The sequence below is a fragment of the Apium graveolens genome, chromosome 3, assembly GCF_009905375.1.
Source record: "Apium graveolens cultivar Ventura chromosome 3, ASM990537v1, whole genome shotgun sequence".
Taxonomy (NCBI): Eukaryota; Viridiplantae; Streptophyta; class Magnoliopsida; order Apiales; family Apiaceae; genus Apium; species Apium graveolens.
Window position 1 is genome coordinate 43,443,277 of NC_133649.1, and position 14,952 is coordinate 43,458,228.

At 34.4% G+C, this 14,952-nt stretch overlaps 2 protein-coding genes across 6 annotated transcripts; one reads left to right on the forward strand and one right to left on the reverse strand.

Annotated features, from left to right (window-relative positions):
• Nucleotides 1-2,867: 2,867 nt before the first annotated feature.
• On the forward strand, nucleotides 2,868-10,075 carry LOC141712206 (RNA-binding KH domain-containing protein RCF3-like). 4 transcript variants are annotated; one of them, XR_012571551.1, is made up of 7 exons: nucleotides 2,868-3,581; nucleotides 4,425-4,739; nucleotides 4,869-5,141; nucleotides 6,491-6,745; nucleotides 6,878-6,960; nucleotides 9,192-9,268; nucleotides 9,719-9,790. XR_012571551.1 is itself a non-coding variant. In XM_074515049.1 (7 exons), the coding sequence occupies exons 1-7, from the start codon at nucleotides 3,114-3,116 to the stop codon at nucleotides 9,851-9,853; spliced, it is 1,611 nt and encodes a 536-aa protein (XP_074371150.1). In that variant the 5' UTR covers nucleotides 2,868-3,113; the 3' UTR covers nucleotides 9,854-10,075. The 4 variants fall into 4 exon arrangements, 2 of the variants coding, with proteins under 2 accessions (XP_074371150.1, XP_074371151.1); XR_012571550.1 differs by lacking the exon at nucleotides 9,719-9,790 and adding an exon at nucleotides 7,358-7,432 and having other exon boundaries at nucleotides 9,187-9,249; XM_074515049.1 differs by having other exon boundaries at nucleotides 9,187-9,268; nucleotides 9,719-10,075.
• Nucleotides 10,076-10,348: 273 nt separating this feature from the next.
• LOC141712207 (8-hydroxygeraniol dehydrogenase-like) lies at nucleotides 10,349-13,331 on the reverse strand. Of its 2 annotated transcripts, none has more exons than XM_074515051.1 (5): nucleotides 12,992-13,331; nucleotides 12,760-12,873; nucleotides 11,393-11,906; nucleotides 10,952-11,105; nucleotides 10,349-10,846 (listed from the first exon to the last, which is right to left on the reverse strand). In XM_074515051.1, the coding sequence occupies exons 1-5, from the start codon at nucleotides 13,168-13,170 to the stop codon at nucleotides 10,641-10,643; spliced, it is 1,167 nt and encodes a 388-aa protein (XP_074371152.1). In that variant the 5' UTR covers nucleotides 13,171-13,331; the 3' UTR covers nucleotides 10,349-10,640. The 2 variants fall into 2 exon arrangements, with proteins under 2 accessions (XP_074371152.1, XP_074371153.1); XM_074515052.1 differs by having other exon boundaries at nucleotides 13,076-13,327.
• Nucleotides 13,332-14,952: the final 1,621 nt, after the last annotated feature.

A 14,952-nucleotide genomic window follows, 5' to 3' on the forward strand; every position in this document is an offset into this window, starting at 1 on the left:
AACATGGGAAAGCTAAGCTATTATTTGGGAATTGAGGTAGAGCAGAATCGAGGATGTATAAAGCTTAGGCAAACGGGTTATGCTAAAAAGATAATAGAAAATACAGGACTGAAAGGTTGTAATCCAGTAAAATTTTCTATGGACTCTAAAGATGCCCTTGATAAAGACGAGGGAGGTAAAACTGTTGATGCAACATACTACATGAGCATCATTGGGGGATTGAGGTATCTTGTCCACACCAGGACGGACATTGCATACTCGGTGGGTGTGGCAAGTGGATTCATGAAAAGACCCACAGTAAAGCATCAAAATGCAGTAAAGTGAATTCTAAGGTATGTACAAAGAATATTGTAGCTGGGATTAGTATACACCAAGGATAGTGGAAATAATCTTTTGACAGGCTTCACGAACAGTAATCTGGCGGGGAATATAAAAGATAGACGAAGTATTGGAGATATGTGTTTCTATTTAAACGAGAGCTTAATTACTTGGGTTTCTCAAAAGCAGAGATGTGTTGCATTGTCCTCATGTGAGGCAGAGTTTATGGCTGCTACCGCAGCGGCTTGTCAAGCAATCTGAATTCAAAATTTGCTAAGTCAGCTAATTGGGAAGTGCATTGGACACGTAGTGTTGTTTATTGACAACAAATCAAATATAGATTTGGCCAAGAATGCCGTGTTTTATGGAAGAAGCAAACACATTCATGTTAAATATCACTTCATAAGGGAATGCGTTGAACGCGGGGACATAATTCTGGAGTATATCAACAGTGCTGAACAGAAAGCAGATATACTGACTAAAGCCTTGGTGACCAGCAGATTTGAGAAGATGCGGATTTTGCTGGGAGTTAAGAACTTGTCTACACGAGTTTAAGATTAAGGGGGGATGTGTTGGTTAATCTTAAACTTAGGTGGTTGTTTTTATATTTTGAATAAAAGCTGGCAACGTCTATATGTGATTGTACTACAAACGTGTCATAGCATTTGCTTTTGGTAAGTTTGATTGAGTCTGTTAGGTGGAGATTTTGCAGTGATTAGTTGCTTAAGTCATACCCTTATTTTCAGGAGTTTAGTTATTTTGCATTTTATATATTGGCTTCTATGCCAGAATAATAATATGATAAGTTTCTGTCAAACAAGACTTTGTGTCGTGTGAGTTGTTTTGTGTTATCATCTGTGTGATTTCTCAAATACAACTCGCTTCATTTATATTCCTTTGGGAGGTGGAAATGGCTGGGGCGATCCGAGGAGACCAAACCGGCTCGCATCACCCAATTTTTGACAATAATATATATATATATATATATATATATAATGACTCATATATGAATGATCATTTATAAATCTTGGGACCGACACGGGAGATTTCTATAATCATGGGAAAAAATGCGGAGATGCTGCAAGGTTATTGAAAAACGTGTGAACTGATCGAGATTTACATGATTATTTGGCTGAAGGTATGACTTAGGGACGTGCTTAGGCTGTATGGGCATGAAAATCTTAACCCCAATTGTGGGTTGTTCCCCAAAAATTAAGCGAGCCTTGATCTCTATAAATAGAATACGTAGACACCTTGTATGATTATGCAATTTGATACTCGAAAAAAGTAAGTAAAATATCACATTCTCTATTTATTTATCAAGGAGTCTTCAAACAAGTACAATCACCACCACAAACAACCTTTATCCGAAACTAAACACCATCCTAAATCTTTATTCCGATCACGAATTTCCAAAATATTGTTTGTACCAAATTCTCCCAACAACACCTATAATTAATATAGCCTAAAACCCGTGCGAAACACGAGTTGTTTTAATATTATATAATTTTTAAATTTAGTTTTAAGTGAAAATTTTAAGTTCTGAAATTTAATTATTAGAAATTTTAAATAATATGATTTAATAATTATTTTAAATATACAGGTGCATAATTTAGTGATATTTTAGTTTTAAAAAAATAAGACTACTTGACCAACTAATTATATTAAATTGTTTAATTTTTGCGTATAACAATATTATAAATTATTTTGTTTAGCCTCAGGCCCGTTATATCGACCAACTTATTACATTTCAAATTTTATTTTTATTTTAACCCGGTTTAATAAATATATTTTAGTTGATCGGTAATATTTATTATTTTGTTTTAGCATGAGCTAATAAATCTTGATTTTAGGCTCAGTCCCGTTATATAAACCAAATCTAACTAATTATATTTAATTTTTTGTTTAATTTTATTTTAGCCCGAGGTAAATAGGTAAATATTTTTTTCTCATAGATCGAAGGAATTTAATTTTGTTTTAGCCTAATGACATTAAATGAGCTAAACGAATTTTCTTTCAAATATTTATTTTTGTTTTAGCCCATTTATTATTTTTTCTAATCTGATGACATTATATCGATCAAATAAATTTTCTTCCTAATTTTTATTAGTATTTATTATTTTATTTTAGTCCAAAACTGCAAATCCAACTAACTATATGTTATCTATTTTTAATTTTAATTTCAGATTGGATCAATTGTATAATTTTGTTTAGCCCGTTCCGGGTGAATATTGTATATTATTTTATTTAAACCAAGTTCATTAGACATATTATAATTCTATTTGTATTTATATAATTCTATTATAAATATTAATCTATTTATGAGAGTATTTTATTTTAAATATTGCCATAATTGCGGTGACCAAACCGACTATCAACCAAATTTTAATTATTTCTTCTTTAATATAATAGTATAGATAGATAGATTATATTGTGATAATAATAACGCTAATTATATTTTGAAGAAAAACAATTATAATATTTTTATCAAATGGGCCACGGGTATTAATTTTAAAATGGAATATGGTATGAGTGTCACGTCAGCTGATTCCCCTAATCGAGAAAGCTAAAGAAGAGGGAATATTATACAGGCTTGTTTTAATTTTGATACAGGCTTTTAGTTTCCCGGTTTCCCAATAAGAGTAACGCCCGTACTCTGCAAACATGACAACCCAAGAGCTTCATTTCCCACAAATAGTAACACAAACCCCCCCTACATCCTACACACACATACTCATAAAAACATACTCACAATCACACACACAATCTCAAACACCTAGTGACACAAACTCAAAATGCAAGACCCCCATCACACCCCCACTCCAAACCCCACCACCATCCGCTTACTCTGCCACATTAACACTGCCGGAGGCGTAATAGGCCAAGCTGGGCATTTCATCAAACACTTGGTGTGCATTACAGGCGCCAAGATCAAAATCCAGGAACCCACTCACAAATGCGCTGAGCGTGTCATTTCCGTTACTGGGTCAACTAAGATGGACAGGAGCATTGTGTTGGGTGGTGAGAGTTGGAAAATGTCGCCGTTACAGGAGGGTTTGATTAGGGTTTTTGAGAGGGTTTTGGAGTTGGAAGGGAGTGAGAGGGAGGTTGTGGGTTGTAGACTGCTGGCTTGGCCTGGTCAGGTTGGCGGGGTTATTGGGGCTGGTGGGAATGTTATTAACAAGATTGAGAAGCGCTTTGGGACTAGGATTGCCATTTCTTCGGGTCCGGGGTGTGCGTTTGTTGGGGATGAAGTGATTCAGGTTTGTTTATGAATTTTTGTAGTATGTGAAGAGAATGATTGTTCTGTTTTTGATTAATGTTGATGGGTTGTGTAGTTTTATTTTTTAAGGTGTTGGAATGTTTGGTTTTGCGATTATTACGATATAATGCGTACGTTCCTGCTTTCAATATGCATTTGTGGGAGCAGGAGATATGTTTTGAGATACATTTAAAGAGTACCCGTTGTAAGCACGTGTATTGTTTAAAGGAGGTGCGCGTTTTTAGATGTGCATTCGGTTTGGTGTTTTGGGTAATTTCACGGGTTCTGTTATTTTATGCAAATTTAGTTAAAAATGTGAAAAGAAGAGCTTACACTTTTGCTGAAGCTGATTAACATATTATATGAGATTTGAGGCTTTATTATATAGTGGCGGTGTTTGTTAATTTTTCATGTAAGGTGAAACTTGAACTAATGTGATGAACAGGATGTATGTACCAAGCCAAGGACTGTCTGTGCGTAATGTATTGGCTTAAAATCTTTTTAGTATAAATATTAATTTTGGTTACTGAATAGGTAAATGTGTAAAATATGTTATAACTTCGAGTAGATATTTATTTGGCAGTTGCCGGGCTAGTAAAAACATGTGTGCTTAAAATTAAATCATAAGTGATTTATATTAGTGCGCTAAAAACTAAGATGAAACTTGCGTAGTACCTATTGTGCCTAGCTGTTATAGATGACAAAGTAAGACGAATGGTAAATCTACTTCTTGTTATATAAATGGTTCGGCAGTGCAGATTGAATATCGTAACTGTACGTCAATATGAAAGAAGTTTTTTCCCTACGTGGATCACAAGTAACTAGTCTGCTTAAGTTATGACAGATAATGGGCAAAGCTGTGGCTGTCAAGCAAACATTGCTCGCGGTTGCTGGGCGTTTGCAGGAAACGAAACCTAGAGGAATAGTCCCTCATCACATGTCTTCAGCGGAAGAGGGCAGAGTCCCTGTGTCTCATGAATTTGATATTTCTAAAAAGGTTACATTCAGATTACTCTGTTCGCATAAGGTGGCTGGTGGTCTAATTGGGGTGGGAGGTGGTTGGGTCAAGTCGTTAGAAGTAGAAATTGGGGCATCTATACGAATTTCAAAGCCTGTAGCCACTCATAAAGAGCGCATTGTCACTATAACTGCTTGGGAGGTACAGTATATCATTCTACCATTGAAGTTGGGGTACCAACTTGCAAGTCATTGCTACCAATGTTTTCTTTTCATTACATGCTTACAAGTTACATCTCATCCTTACTGTTTTTGATTTGTCATCATGCAGTGCCCAGAATCGTTCTCTTTTGCACAAAATGCAGTTATGCACATTCTTTCTAGATATGTAGAGGTTGTTGAAGTAGACGAGCCAGGTTCAAGCTTGGTTACTGAAAGAAATATAACTGTACAACTTATAGTTGATTCAAACCAAGTCAGCTGTCTAATTGATGCTAAAGGAATAATTTCTTCAGATATAAGTACCGCAACTGGTGTTGATATGCAGCTTTCATGGGGAAGCATTGTTGCAGATGATGCTGCGAAAAGTGATTATATATTGCAGGTTCACAACTTAACTTATGATTTTTCGTTTTACATCCTATTGATTTACTTTTTATTCCATGTAATGTAGGACTGTGTTCATATTCTGCACTATTTTCGTAAGATTTGTTCATATAATATATATGGTTATTTTTTAGAACAATGGCAGATACTCTGTCAGCTTTCTTTGTTTACGAACTTTGTTGTCGTTGCTGTTGTAATGAAATTGTGTGAACAGTAAGCAACTGATTCATATTTACTTCTAATATATTAATTTATTCCATAATCTGATTTTATCGGCAATGAATTAGGGTTTACTTAAGAATATTGCTCGAAGGAATTATCTTGATGACGATTTTGGAATTAATCTTCTTATTGAATAGAGATGAATATCATGCATTGATTCTATTGGATAAATTTAAATATTTATAAAGATTTATTTGTGACTCCACCGAATCTCCACGGAGGTAGGTAATTTACCACTCTTTAAACCATTTTTGCACCTTGTCCTACATCAACAACGAAATTTGGATTTAATCATTACTGTAGGGTACAGTTGATAAATTGCTATTGCATTCATTTAATCACATTGTCAGTGATTGACATGTATGCAACCAGGACCCTGAATGTAATACCGGCGGCTCTTCAGCTCTTCTTGTAATTTAAGATAACCTCTTTTCTACAACAGAACACCCTTTATTATTATTTTATATTGAATCAAGGTGTTTTAAATTTCAAATGCATGTAATATACGTTTAATAGTTGATACAGTTATAAACTTATAACTCATCAATTACTAGTAAAGGAAAGAAATATTAAATCTGTGCAGTATGATTTTTGCAGTTATGTTTCATTTGAGTTTGATTCAAGATATTTGCGTATGCTAATGGTTTACTAAACTGGTTGGATGTATATATAATTTTGAGTTTCTCTAAAATTCATTTTTTATACTTGTTAATAAATAACTTCAACGTTTAATCTAATGTAGGTTTATCCTAACCCTGATAAGCAAGCAAACTGGTCAACTTTTATGCATTATTTATTTTTCTCTTACAGTTTATGTACATACACAAGTACCCTTTGCATCCTTCCTGCTCGATGGGTACCTGTAATCTCCCCACATTGATGTCTCTGATTTATGTTACTTTATCCATAGTTTGTATTATTTTTCAAATTGTCGCTTCCGTAACTCATCCTGATTACAGGATATATTACATTTAGTAGTAAATTTTTTTGTCAAGGAGTCAACTATTAGTTTGGTAGGGGGTTTTCACCCATCTGAAAGACTTGATTTGTAATTTGTATGTATGATTGTAATGAAATTGTTAAGTTACTTGCTCTTACCCAACTTGATATTCTCTCTTGTTACAGATCACAGGGCTGTATGAGAATGTAAAAGAGGCGCTCCTTCAAGTAACTAGTAAACTTAGGAACCTTTTTTTCCCCACTATCGTCTCGAATGGAGCAGAACATGTTAACAATTGTTGCTCTGTGGACGCCAAGTTCACATCTACTAATAGAGAGAAGGCTGTTTTCTGTGGTTCTGATGACCAGATAGGCTTTTCCCCTAACTACCATGATATGCCCTTAATACAAGAAATGGATCAACTTGGGCTTTTTGACGAGGTAAGGGGTTGTCAGTTTACTAGCCAAGTTGCAGGCAAGCTACCTCATTCAATTTTCAACATTTGCATTCCTTTCCCATCAAATGTTTGTAGAGGATTTCAGAATCTATCCTATGCTATTTTGCAATTGCAGCCTGTGAAAGGTTATGAAACAAAAGACCCTGTTGATACATCTGGAGGTTTCGGAACTACTGAGATCAGCCTTGATAAGGGGAGGTCAGTATTCTTGCAACAAGTTAAAATTCTTACCCCCCCTCTTTCTTTACTTTGTTGTATAATGATAGTTAATATAAAAAATAGCAAAAAAAAAAAAGGAGAGATAGTCAATGTAATTAGGGGTTGAATATATAAGTCAATATTACTACTTTTTCATCCAAGAATATAATGAACTCTTGCACTATTTACACTTGACCAAGATTATGTGCATACTTTCATTTAGAAAAACCAATTTAGTCTTGAAAACCCCATCAATAGTTGAGTTGCTGTGTCTATAATGTATACTAGTTTGTTAAATTGATTGATTATTAGTAGTTCATTTTTTCTAAAGTGAAGTTGGCTTGAGTGTTGAAAGTGATTGAAAAAATTATTAAACTTTGCTTAACAAAGTATGCAGGCCATGTTTAATGGTTCCGAGTTAGAAGTCCTATCTGCAGTCGCTTGGTTTTTTGTGAGATTAGATGAACATAAGGTAAGTAACTAAATAAAGCTAATGAAAATAGTTATGTAGCTTATCAATTTCATGTTGGTGTGATTTCAGTTCAAATAATTAAGATTGTGAACTTGAAACATTGTTTTGTGCAAAGTTAGGAAGAAGACCAGTCGATTAAAAACTAAAAGAAGTCTTTATATTATTTATGAAGAACCGCTTACTATAATTGTCAGCTACTTAACTATTTATCTTCGAGGCAATATAGGGATGGCAACGGGTCGATACGGTTCGGGTTTACGGAAACCAATACCGTACCGAATTATTTTTTATGAAAACCAAACCCGAACTGAATGAAATCCCAAAATCAAAAAACAAACCCGAATCGCCGGTTTTTGGTTCAGTTCGGGTCTAAACCGAAACCCGAAAATTATATTTAAAATAAATATATAAATATTAAAGAATAAAGTCATTAACAAGTCTTTTGTCCGATAAAATTTACAAAATACCAAATATATATATATATATTATCATTCATTAACAAGTCTTTCAATGCTTAACAATTTTTTTTAAGCTTCAAAAATTAAATACCCTCAAATTCTCGCAAACATATTAAAATACACATGAATAAATTGAGAAATTACATCAATGATTTATTATTAAGAAAATGGAAAAATAAATTAATATATTTAAAAAGATGATAAATTTTCAATTTAAAAATATAACGATAAAAATGATATTTAGATAAATACTCAATTGCTTATCAATCATTTTTGATTATTTTAGTCGGTTATTAGTTATATATCTCATTTATATATGTTTCAGTACAAGTTAGTAGATTTGTAGATTTTCTATATTAAACATCTAACCAACTCCTAAACTATTTTATACTTTATCCATTTGTACTATTTTAAATCTTATCCATTTGAACAATTTTATATTTATTTATTCAACTAAAATGAGCTATCATATGATCATTTCTCAATTATATAAATGTATAATGTAAATATATAATGACATTATATTAAGTATAATATATCGGGTTTGGTCAGGTTCCGGGTTGGTTCAGTTCGGATCGGGTTTTGGTTCGGTTGGCCTAAAAACCAAACCCGAACCAAATTTAATTGGTTTTTGAAAATGAAAACCAAACCCGTAACCGAATCGTAAAAACCAGGTTCGGTAAAAACCATTCGGGTTGATTTGGTCGGATATCCGTCGGTTCGAAATTTTTTGCAACTCTATACAATGACACTCTCTGAACACATTTTCCACCTCTCAGTCATGTATTTATCATCATTTTTCGTTGTATTCAGTTTTCACTGAAAGATAAGAAAAGTATGTTGCATGTACGTGAGTCAGCCTGGTGTGGTCAAGACTCAAGATATCATCGAGGGCCTCATATTTGATGTCAATTAGATATCATCTTCCTGATCCTCCTTTTTGGTTGCGTTTTTCTTTTGAACTTCTCTGTTAATACATATCTCCTTTACTTGATTATTAACTTGTAGGAAGTATGGAAGATGCTACAGAGAGGATTAAACTTGAAATTAAGTACAGTAGTATTTTTCACCTGACTTGTGTCACATATAACAAATGTCTTGGTTATTTAACAATGATAATCTTGATATTAGTTGTGTATTTCTGGTACTTGATATATGTCTTCCTTATTAGCAATAACTGATTAATCTCCTGGATTGTTTGAGTTTAGACATATATACTTTATACGTGTACCTGCCTTTGACTATAAGTTTGCTGTGTGCAATTTGCTGTGTGCAATTTGCTGCTTCAACAAATAGCATAGATGTGTTTGAAGTTCCTGAACAAGTTCTCAGCTGTGTCTATGGTGAAAGTGGTAGCAACTTGGCTCTTATGAAGCAGGTAAAACTCTGTCATTCTCTCTTCACTGCAGCACACTGATAAGGTAATTAGAAGGATAATAATCCAATCCATTAACCCTGAGCTTATACAAGTAGGGTCAGATAGAAAACCATCATTTTCGTGACTATGCAGTCTTTTCGCATATATTAGTTGTAAGTAAGTTATATTAACTTGACAAAAACAATTCGCTGCCAACTTAACGGCGAAAATCACAATTTACTGTTTATTATTAAACTTTATTTCTGCAACTAAAATGCCAAAGGTCGAGTTGGAGTCCAAACATAAATTTACTTTCTTTTCTTCCCTTTAAGGTATAAAATGAATATCTTAGTTGTGGACTTTTGCTTTCTTGTTCTTAACACACTGATTGTGAATGCATAATTTTTTACATGCTAATGTGCTAAACTGTTTTTATATCTGACTTCGTCAATTGTATATCCTAATCGTCAGATCTCTGGTGCATCGATCTTGATTGAAGATGCTTGTGTTGGAAAAAGTTACAGAAATGTAATCATATCAGGAACACTACACAGTATCATGGTTGCTAGGAGCCTTCTTCAAGCTTTTATGCTGCCTGAACTCTAAATAGGGTACTTTGCAGGTGCCATCCAGTAAGAAACAATCTCTGAATCTGTGCTCAGGGTTTCCAAATTGAAAGGCCATTTTGTCTATAAATTGTTACTAGTAAGAAATAATTACCTGCATTTGCCTACTAATACGAGTTTGTGATTAGTTTTGAAATGATGAAATTGATTCTAAATCAAATTTTGTATTTGTATAAATTAATGAAGTCTGCTTGGTTCTTTATATGCTCCCCAAGATGCTGAAAACCTCACTCGAATCAAATTCAATCCAGAAAATTATGAAATTTGGCGCAAAAAGTGAAATGAACCCCCAACATACGAAAGGAGTCGTACTCATGATATTTAAAATTTTAAATCTTGAGTTAGGCAGCCTAAGCCAATTAGGCCTTACAGGAGTTACGGTACGTGTAAAAATCACATTTGCAAAAATCAGAAAAACATTTCAAGTGTAAATGCATTTCTCGCACGAATGAATCAGGAAATTTTTTTAAAAAAATAAAAATAAAAGATGGAATATATTACTCACCTGAAAGACATGTTCGTATGAGAATCAAATTTGCTTTACATAATAGCTGAAAGATTAACCAGATGTAATTACAAGTACACCAACATTGGTAAGGAACAAACATACAACTTATTTTTGTAGATCATTACAACATTCAAGCTCTTACACACAAAGACTACGAACTTGTGGAAAATGTGATTTAAAAGGCCAAGTGACCCGGCAATTATTCAAGACAACAAAATCACTCGAGCCTTGTCAAGGTTATAAATTTTATGGGCAGAGCTCAAGCAGATTTTGTTAGCGTGTTTCCAATGTCGAGGACAAAACGATATCTAACATCAGCTTTTTCAAGTCGCTCATAAGCAGTGTTAACATATTCCATTGGAACAACCTCTACATCTGCTACGATATTGTTTTCCGCAGCAAAATCAATCATTTCCTGAGTTTCTTTCATCCCTCCTGTACCACTTCCTCCTATCACCCTCCTACCTGTCTCACAACATAGGTAACTACATTACAAACAAACTACTCTGCACAAAGTTAAATGTATTCTAACAATTTGTTTTTAAGGAGTTAATGTAGTCAACTTCTTACCTTGAACAAGAGGATATACAGGCAGTTCAAGCGCCTTTGTGGGAACCCCTACCAACACTAGCTTTCCATGTGATTTCAACAACATAAGCAGTGGTAGGAGGGGGTGTGCAGCTGAAACCGTATCAAGAATACCATCCATTGTTCCTGCAGCGGCCTATAAACATTACACGAAACAAATTAAAATTATCAGAATTTATAATTCTTGATAACTTCAAGCTATGTCCTAATAATCCTATTTAAGCCTATTAATCTTTGGCTTTAGCATTACAAGTTCATTATTGACTCTACTTTTTTTTGGCCGCCTAAATTGCTTAGTCGTGCAACTTTAAACACAGAATCAAATATATATGTATAGATAGAAGATTATCCGATCACTTAATTTATTCTAAAATAACTGATTAAAAATGAAAAATAAACTTTCTGCTTGAAACTGTGTGCTACCTGCATCTCTTCTGGATTACGGCTAACCAGAAATGAATCAGCACCAAGATGCTCAATTGCTTCTTGTTTTTTGGCAAGAGAAGTACTAATCACAGTAACCTTTGTGCCAAAAGCCTTGGCAAATTTGACAGCAACATGACCAAGTCCTCCTAAGCCCACGACACCAATGTGCATTCCAGGCTTGTCAAGACCAAAGTGTTTCAAGGGGCTGTATGTTGTGATACCTGCACAGAGGAGTGGAGCACCAGCATCAAGGGGAAGATTCTCTGGCCAGCGAATCACAAAGTGCTCATCAGCAACTAGTGTATCGGAGTATCCTCCAAATGTAAGAGTTCCGTCATAGTAAACACTGCCACATGTTAATTTTTGTTGAGGACAGTAACTCTCAAGATCACTCGAACAGTCGTCACATGACCTGCATGATCCAAGTATGTATCCAACACCCACTTTATCTCCCGCTTTAACTTTCTCTACCTTGCTACCCACTTCTGTAACTTCACCAACAACCTCATGCCTGCATCATAGATCTAGTTAGCATTCATGGTAGATATGATGCCTTGTATTGATGAAGTTAACCATTTTTTGAAACAGACAATAGATTTAGGAACCGAAAACTTGGATCAAAAGATAAAACAATCAGCCACAATAAAAACTGAAAACCTTAACATAACAAAATAGTAAGTATTTCATCACTGATTTATTCAATACACTTCAACAAAATGTACTGTACAACGAACGCTAACCGCTGATTGCCAAATTTGGCCAAAAGCTATGTATGTTAGGTTGAATATATGTGAGTAATTTCGATTTGTCAGTTCTTCCCAAATGTTAACGAGGTCGAAAGTCAAGGTACTTGCATAATTATAAAATCTGCTGTGATGCTTTACGGTAAATTTTTGTATTTCAATAGTTAAAACGGCAACAAGTTCGTCGATGCTATTTAAATTTTATCTTATTAAAGCTGGTAAAGGAATTTGTGGTGCAGAGGAAGTTTAATAAAGCAGGACTAATAAAAAGAAAGCAGGTAACAATATTTGACATTTTTAAGTTACCAATTCTCCTATCAACGTGATAGCAGAAGGCACTAAATTCTAAGGGTGGGCCGGACTGGATCGGCAGCCTCACCCACTCTGAAACCATATGAGAACCTGCTCTGGGATAATTTTCAGGTAAAGGGACCAAGTGGATCATTCACTATTATAAACACAGCCTATAGGCAATAATAAATTCGATTTTACACAAACAAAATACTAAAATGACAGAACACAAACTAGATTACCTCTAGAAATGACTTGTTTATCAATATTATAAGTAATCCTCAAGTTGCTATTTTTTTTTAAGAGAGTAGAATAGTAGATAAATAATACCCTGGAACCACAGGATAAGTGGAGCCGCCCCAGCCATTAGTAGCATTCTGGATATCAGTATGACAAATCCCACAGTAGAGCACTTTGATCCTCACATCTTTTTCTCCAGTTGCCCTGCATCACATACCAAAAGCTCTAAAAATTTAGATATATAAACATGCTTTTTGCTAGTTAAACACGCTCACACACCGACAATGTTCAAACTCTAGAGTAAGGAGAGCGAATGAGATACCTCTCTACCAATACCAGGAGGTGTTGGTTAAATATATAAACATGTTGTTGTTGCCTTTGAATTGTGAAAAAAGAGAATGAATACCTTCTGGAGAAGTTGAAGGGAGAGAGATGACCAGAGGTGTCTCTAGCTGCCCATCCAAAAGCCTTTACTGGATGCTCGTCTGCGAAGTTGGCCATTACAACAAAATCAAGACAGAAAATAAAAAATAAAAAATCACAATTTATTGCTTATCTCAAAGTTCTAAACGGGTTATGCCATAAAAAATTTGAGATTGACAGATTTAAGGAGTGGTGACAACCCTAGCGGGGGATATTTTAATGTTATCTTTTGTTTACAACAAGCATCAAATTATTGCATGTAAGCAGCCCCCCATGATATCGATGGCTAATTTCTTTAAAGTGTAGTGGCAAGCTGGTGGGGCTTTCATGGGCCCGAGGTCCAACCAGGATTTGGCAATGGGTCCGGCAAAGATGTGTTTTTATTTCGTTTAAAGGGGTTGGGAGGTAGGCTTTGATTTGGTCTTCTTCTGTGGCACTTGTGTGTGTAAGACGTGACAAGTATGTGACAGTGCAGTACATGGGAGAGTGCTGGTTCGGATCGCGATAATTTTGGATAAAATTGAAATCAAAATCGCATGTACCCCAATTTTTAAAATGTAAAATCTGTTGTAATATATTAGCAATGCTAACAATAATATGCTACTGAAATAAGAGAGTAATAAGAGAGCAAGACGAGAGGGAGATATGAGTATAGAAAGTTTGCTCGGTACAATTTTCATTCAAAGCTATATTTATAGAAGTGAAAATGGACATGTAATTAATTTATATGATAATAATTCTATACCTAAAATTTACCCTACTATTACAACGTTTGACCACGTGACAAATCAATTCACAACACTCCCCTTTCATTGTCATTGTCATTATGGTATGGATCATACATTGTCTCGTTAAAAACTTATCAAAGAAAAAATTAGTGGGATAAAAACTTTGATTAAGTTAAAAGTGTACAATCTCCCCCAGGAAAAAAATATCATTACCAGAATTTTGTTGTAACAAACCCTTGAGGCGACACATCCAGTATTATGTCGTAATCGTAACTTCCCAAATGTTGAATTCGACAATGATTTCGTGAATAAATCGGCAAGGTTGTCACATGATTGGACTTGTTGAATATCAATTTCACCATTCTTTTGAAATTCATGAGTGTAGAAGAATTTTGGTGAAATGTGTTTCGTCATGTCTCCTTTGATATATCCTTCCTTGAGTAATGTATGCAGTGTTGTTCTCAAACATAACAGTAGGACTTCCTGTAATGTCCAATATTCCACGTGATTCTTATATATTCTTGATGATAGATCGCAACCAAACACATGCTCTACTGGCTCCATGAATTGCAATTAGTTCTGAGTGATTGGTAGAGGTTGCCACTTTAGTTTGCTTCGTGGATTTTCAGGAAATTGTTGTACCATATGTAAATACATATCCAGTTTGTGATTTGCCAAAATGAGGATTTGACAAATATCCCGCGTCTGCATATCCAATCAACTGAGATGTTGAGTTTTTCGGGAAGAATAACCCAAAATCAATTATTTCACGGAGATAACAAAATATATTTTTGATCCCATTCCAATGTCTGTTCATTGGAGCAGAGCTAGATCTAGCCAATAAATTCACAGCAAAAGCAATACCTGGCCTTGTATTATTCGCAAGATACATAAGTGCACCTAGATATGGGATTTCAGGACCGAGAACCTCTTCACCATCTTTTCATGGTCAAAATGGATCTTTATTAGGTTTTAAAGATCTAACCACCATGAGAGTAGTCAATAGATGAGATTTATTTATGTAAAATATGTTATTAATAAACAATCAATATACGGGTAATTTGTAGGAAGGTTGAATACAAATTACAAATTTCAACTTTTTTGTTTTGAACAATTGCTAAAGTGAAATAAG